The sequence below is a fragment of the Salvelinus namaycush genome, unplaced genomic scaffold (genome assembly GCF_016432855.1).
Source record: "Salvelinus namaycush isolate Seneca unplaced genomic scaffold, SaNama_1.0 Scaffold418, whole genome shotgun sequence".
Classification (NCBI taxonomy): Eukaryota; Metazoa; Chordata; class Actinopteri; order Salmoniformes; family Salmonidae; genus Salvelinus; species Salvelinus namaycush.
Genome location: NW_024061107.1, coordinates 48,237 through 54,923, shown reverse-complemented (window position 1 = coordinate 54,923; position 6,687 = coordinate 48,237). Strand labels below are relative to the sequence as shown.

Here is a 6,687-nt window from a genome sequence, read left to right as displayed (position 1 = left end):
GTGCCCTCAGGCCCCTACCACATATCTACAGTACTAAATCCATGTTTATAGTGAGTATGTTAGTGTGTGTGCCAATGTGTGTATCTCTTCACAGGCCCCGCTGTTCCATAAGGTGTTTTTTTAATCATTTTTTAAAATCTAATTTTACTGCTGCATCAGTTACTTGATGTAGAATAGAGTTCCATGTAGTCATGGCTCTATGTAGTACTGTGTGCCTCCCATAGTCTGTTCTGGACTTGCGGACTGTGAAGAGACCTCTTGTGGCATGTCTTGTGGGGTATACATGGGTGTCTGAGCTGTGAGCTAGTTGTTTAAAAAGACAGCTCGGTACATTCAGAATGTCAGCACATTTTACAAATACTGGCAGTGATGAAGTCAATCTCTCCTCCACTTTCAGCCAGGAGAGATTGACATGCATATTATTAATATTAGCTCTCTGTGTACATCCAAGGGCCATCCGTGCTGCCCTGTTCTGAGCCAATTGCAACTTTCCTAAATCCTTTTTTGTGGCACCTGACCACACGACTGAACAGTAGTCAAGATGCGATAAAACTATGGCCTGTAGGACCTGCCTTGTTGATAGTGTTGTTAAAACTTCTTATGGCTGCAGGGGCAGTATTGAGTAACTTGGAAAAAGGTGCCCATTTCAAACGGCCTCGTACTCAATTCTTGCTCGTACAATATGCATATTATTAATACTATTGGATAGAAAACACTCTCTAGTTTCTAAAACCGTTTGAATTATTTCTCTAAGTGAAACAGAACTCATTCTGCAGCCCACTTCCTATCAGGAAGTGAGATTTCTGAACTCGAGGTCTCTGTTCAAGGGCTTGCCTATAAATGGGCATGATACGTATTGGTATACAAACACGTCATACACCTTCCCCTAGATGTCAAGAGGAAGTGAGAGAAGAAATGAGTTGATTATCTTGGTCTGAGGTGGAATAAATCCTCTTGGAATGACGTGTCCGCCATTTCCTGTTTTTTCGAAAGCGCGAAGATGAACCTGGAATCGCCTTCTGGAAAGCTGTCGTTATAGGCGAATACAATCTCCGGCTTTGATTTTATTTGATACATGTTACAATATCATCGTAAAGTATGTTTTTTCAATATAGTTTTATTAGATTATTGAAATTTATTCGGGACGTTAGGCGTGTTGCGTTGTTTGACTTTGTTCACAAAGGAGAGCTTAGCACCACTTGGCCAGTGTGCTTGCTAATTCAAGAGGGAAAGAGGTCGTTCTGAATCCAAACAAAGACGGTTTTGGACAAAGGACCCCTTGTACAACATTCTGATGGAAGCTCACCAAAAGTAGGACCCATTTTGGGATGCTATTTCATATATCTGTCGAACTGTGCTATCGCTACCGATTACCTGGAATCAATGCTGTTGTGCGTTAGCTATTGTAGTAAGCTAATATAACGCTATATTGTGTTTTCGCTGTAAAACACTAAAAAATCGGAAATATTGGCTGTATTCACAAGATCTTTGTCTTTCATTTGCTATACACCATATATTTTTTCAGAAACGTTTTTGATGAGTAATTAGGTATTTGACGTTGGTGTCTGTAATTACTCTGGCTGCTTCGGTGCTATTTCTGACTGTAGCTGTGATGGTAGCAGTAATGTAAAACTGATTTATAGCTCAAATATGCACATTTTTCGAACAAAACATAGATTTATTGTGTAACATGTTATAGGACTGTCATCTGATGAAGTTGTTTCTTGGTTAGTTTGGTTGGATCTTGGTTAGTTAGGTTGGCTTTGTGCATGCTACCTGTGCTGTGAAAAATGTCTGTCCTTTTTTGTATTTGGTGGTGAGCTAACATAAATATACGTGGTGTTTTCGCTGTAAAACATGGGATAAATACACCAGGGAAACACAGGGATAAATACACCAGGGAAACACAGGGATAAATACACCAGGGAAACACAGGGATATATATACCAGGGAAACACAGGGATAAATACACCAGGGAAACACAGGTATATATACACCAGGGAAACACAGGGATATATACACCAGGGAAACACAGGGATATATACACCAGGGAAACACAGGGATATATACACCAGGAAAACACAGGGATATATACACCAGGGAAACACAGGGATAAATACACCAGGGAAACACAGGGATATATACACCAGGGAAACACAGGGATAAATACACCAGGGGAATAAGTGACACCTGGAGGGGGTGGAGACAATCACAAGACAGGTGAAACATATCAGGGTTTGACATGAATATGGAGAAAAATATGTTGCCACTATTTTCACCACCAAAGAATAACAGTGTGATTTTAATATGATTTGACTCTTTGCAGGCTGTCAGGCTGTCTAGTCACAGAGGAAGGCTGTGCTTCTCTGGTCTCAGCTCTGAGATCAAACCCCTCACACCTGAGAGAGCTGGACCTGAGCTACAATCACCCAGGAGACTCAGGAGTCAGACTGCTCTCTGCTGGACTGGAGAATCCACACTGCAGACTGGAGAAACTCAAGTATGTAGAGGGTTTATGTCAATGTTCATATCAGACATGTTTAAGTTATCAGGCTAGTTAAGACAAACATTCTTACCACCACTTGGACAAAGTTATATGCTGACTGTGTGTGTGTGTGTGTGTGTGTGTGTGTGTGTGTGTGTGTGTGTGTGTGTGTGTGTGTGTGTGTGTGTGTGTGTGTGTGTGTGTGTGTGTGTGTGTGTGTGTGTGTGTGTGTGTGTGTGTGAGTTCAGGTGTATCACTCAATGACTGTCTGTTCTTCTGCTTACCGCTACAGTGTGGAACATGGTGGAGAGAACACAATGAAACCTGGGCTTAGAAAATGTGAGTGTTGACTGCTGTGAAGAATATGACTAAGAATAAGTCTTAATTCAAGTTAAGTCAAAGTCAAAGACCACCATCATTACTTACTTGGTCATATTAAATATCAGCTGTAGTTCTACAGAAGCAGAAATCAGGGACACCAAAGTTTACAAAGAGTTGCTTTGAGAGTGTGTGTGTGTGTGTGTGTGTGTGTGTGTGTGTGTGTGTGTGTGTGTGTGTCTGTGTGTGTGTGAGGTGATTGTGTTACATAAGAAATGTCTCTTTGTTTGTGTTCACGATCTGTGTGAGTGTGTGTTCAACATTTGTGTGTGTGTGTGTTCAGGCATGCATAGAGGTGTGTGTGTGTGTGTAATTAATGGGAATAAGTGTGTTTTATATTACCATACAGTATAACAGATGATCATTCAACAAGTCTCAAGTTACCTTAACTTCTCCTTTTGATACCTAGAAACATCTACATTAAATGAATTAGTGAAAAGTGAGTTAACATTCTAATGTGAATGATGATGATTTCTAATATTGTGTCTGGTTTCATCCATCAGATGTCTGTGATCTCACACTGGACCCAAACACAGTAAACAGACTCCTCTCTCTGTCTGAGGAGAACAGGAAGGTGACACGTAGGAGAGAGGAGCAGCCGTATCCTGATCACACAGAGAGATTTGAGGACTGTGGACAGGTGCTGTGTAGAGAGGGTCTGACTGGGCGCTGTTACTGGGAGGTAGAGTGGAGTGGGAGGGGGGCTGAAATAGGAGTGACATATAAAGGAATCAGCAGGAGAGGAGAGGGTGATGACAGTCTGATTGGATACAATGACACGTCCTGGAGTCTGCGCTGCTCTGACAACAGATACAGAGCCTGGCACAATTGTAATCGGACTCCCATAGACGTCCCCACTTCCAGCTCCCACAGAGTAGGAGTGTATCTGGACTGGCCAGCCGGCACTCTGTCCTTCTATAGAGCCTCCTCTGACACACTGACCCACCTGATCACATTCACCTCCACATTCACTGAGCCCCTCTATCCAGGGTTCAGGGTTCATTATGTTGACTCCTCAGTGTCCCTGAAATAATAACCTGACAAACACACACACACACACACACACACACACACACACCCACTGGGCACACACACTGGGCACACCCACACACACACACACGCACACACACACACACACACACACACACACACACTGGACACACACACACACTGGACACACTGGACACACACACACACACACACACACTGGACACACGCACTCACACTGGACAAACACACACACACACTGGACACACACACACACACACTGGACACACACACACACTGGACACACTGGACACACACACACACACACACACACTGGACACACGCACTCACACTGGACACACACACTCACACTGGACACACACACACTGGACTAACACACACACACTGGACACACACACACACACACTCACACTGGACACACACACACACTGGACACACACACACACACACTCACACTGGACACACACACACTCACACTGGACACACACACACACAGACACACTGGACACACACACACACACACACACTGGACACACACACACACTGGACACACACTCACACTCACACTGGACACACACACACACTCACTGGACACACACACACACATTGGACAGATACAAACACACACACACACACACACACTGGACAAACACACACACACTGGACAAACACACACACCCACACACACACTGGACAAACACACACACCCACACACACACTGGACACACAGGACACACACACACACACTGGACAAACAAACACACACACACACACACACACACACACACACACACACACACACACACACACACACACACACACACACACACACACACACACACTGGAGAAACACACACACACACACACACACAGTGGAGAAACACACACACACACACACGTCTTCCTATAATTGTGTGTTAAAATACCAATGTGATCATTTGTTGTTGTCTTTTATGTTGAATAACAAATTGTATAATTATATATGGATATACGCTCCATAGTTGTACAAGTATACAAGGATATATTGTACTTTTATAATAAAACATACTTGAAACAAGAAAAGCATGTTAATTGTGAAAACAGTTTGGTTATTGATGTTACGTTTCCTCTGTCAGGTTGACGTTAACCTGCGACTGGTTGAAACATGAAACAAATATGAAATTAAATACAAAACGATTAAATATGTAAAATAAATTAAACAAACTGTACAATTTGTACGACAAGAGTGTTGTGATGCAGGGTCACTATAGCAACAGACTCTCTCTGCTCTCTCTGCTCTCTCTCTCTGCTCTCTCTGCTCTCTCTGCTCTCTCTGCCATGTTCTCTCTCTCTCTGCTCTCTCTGCTCTCTCTGCTCTCTCTCTCTGCTCTCTCTGCCATGTGCTCTCTCTCTCTGCTCTCTCTGCTGTCTGTCTCTGTTCTCTCTGCCCTGTGCTCTCCCTCTCTGCTCTCTGCTCTCTCTGCCCTCTCTCTTCTCTCTGCTCTGCTCTCTCTCTTTTCTCTGCTCTCTCTGCTCTATCTCTCACTCTCTGCTCTCTCAGCCTGCTCTCTTTCTCTCTTCTCTCAGCCTGCTCCCTGCTCTCTCTCTGTTCTCTGCTCTCTCTATGCTCTCTGCTCCCTCTGCTCTGCTGTTCTCTCTTTTCTCTGCTCTCTCAGCACTCTCTGCTCTCTCTGCTCTCTCTGTTCTCTCTCACTCTGCTCTCTGCTCCCTCTGCTCTCCCTGCTGTCTCTCTCTGCTCTCTCTGCTCTATATCTCTGCTCTCTTCTCTCTACTCTCTCTTCTCTCTGTTCTCTGCTCTCTCTCTCTCTCCCTCTGCTCTCTCTGCTCTCTCTCTCTGTTCTCTACTTTCTCTACTCTGCTCTCTCTCTCTCTTGTCTCTCTTTTCTCTGCTCTCTCTCTGCTCTCTGCTCTCTCTGCTGTCCGCTCTCTCTGTGCTCTCTCTGCTCTCTATTGCTCTCTCTGCTATCTCTTCTCTCTGCTCTCGCTGCCCTCTCTCTGCTCTATCTTTCACTCTCTGCTCTCTCTCTCTGCTCTCTCCCTCCCTGCTCTCTCTCGCTCTCTGCTTTCTCTTCTCTCTCTTCTCTCTCAGCCTGCTCTCTCTCTGCTCTCTGCTCTGATGTTCTCTCTTTTCTCTGCTCTCTCTCTGCTCTCTCTCTGCTCTCTCACTCTATGCTCTCTCACTCTCTCTTTGCTTTCTCAGCCTGCTCTCTGCTCTCTCTGCTCTCCGCTCTCTCTGCTCTCTCTCACTCTCTCTGCTCTCTCTGCTCTCTATTGCTCTCTCTGCTCTCTCTGTTCTCTCTCTGCTCTCTCTCTCTCTGCCCTCTCTGTTCTCTCTCTCTGCTCTCTCTACTCTCCCTCTGCTCTCTCTGCTGTCTCTCTCTGCTCTCTCTCTGCTCTCTCTCTCTGTTCTCTGCTCTCTCTCTCCCTCTGCTCTCTCTGCTCTCTCTCTGCTCTCTCTCTCTGCCTTCTCTGCTCTCTCACTCTATGCTCTCTCACTCTATGCTCTCTCACTCTCTCTTTGCTTTCTCAGCCTACTCTCTGCTCTCTCTCTGGTCTCTGCTCTCTCTCTCTCCATCTGCTCTCTCGCACTCTGCCCTCTCTCCTCTCTCTCTCACTCTGCTCTCTCTGCTCTCTCTCTTTACTCTCTCAGCCTACTCTCTGCTCTCTCTCTGCCCTCTCTGCTCTCTCTCTATGCTCTCTCTGTGCTCTGCTCGCTCAGCTCTCTCTGCTCTCAGCTCTCTCTCTCTGCTCTCTCTCTCTGCCCTCGCTGTTCTCTCTCTCAATTCAATTCAATTCAATTCAATTGACTTTATTGA

General features: G+C 45.1%; 1 protein-coding gene across 1 annotated transcript; it reads left to right on the top strand.

The window, feature by feature from the left end:
- Positions 1-3,383: 3,383 nt before the first annotated feature.
- Positions 3,384-3,896, top strand: LOC120041215 (stonustoxin subunit beta-like; the record flags this gene model as incomplete). Its single annotated transcript, XM_038986140.1, has 1 exon — positions 3,384-3,896. A coding segment is annotated over one exon (513 nt), but the record flags the coding sequence as incomplete, so codon positions are not given.
- Between the last annotated feature and the right edge of the window lie 2,791 nt (positions 3,897-6,687).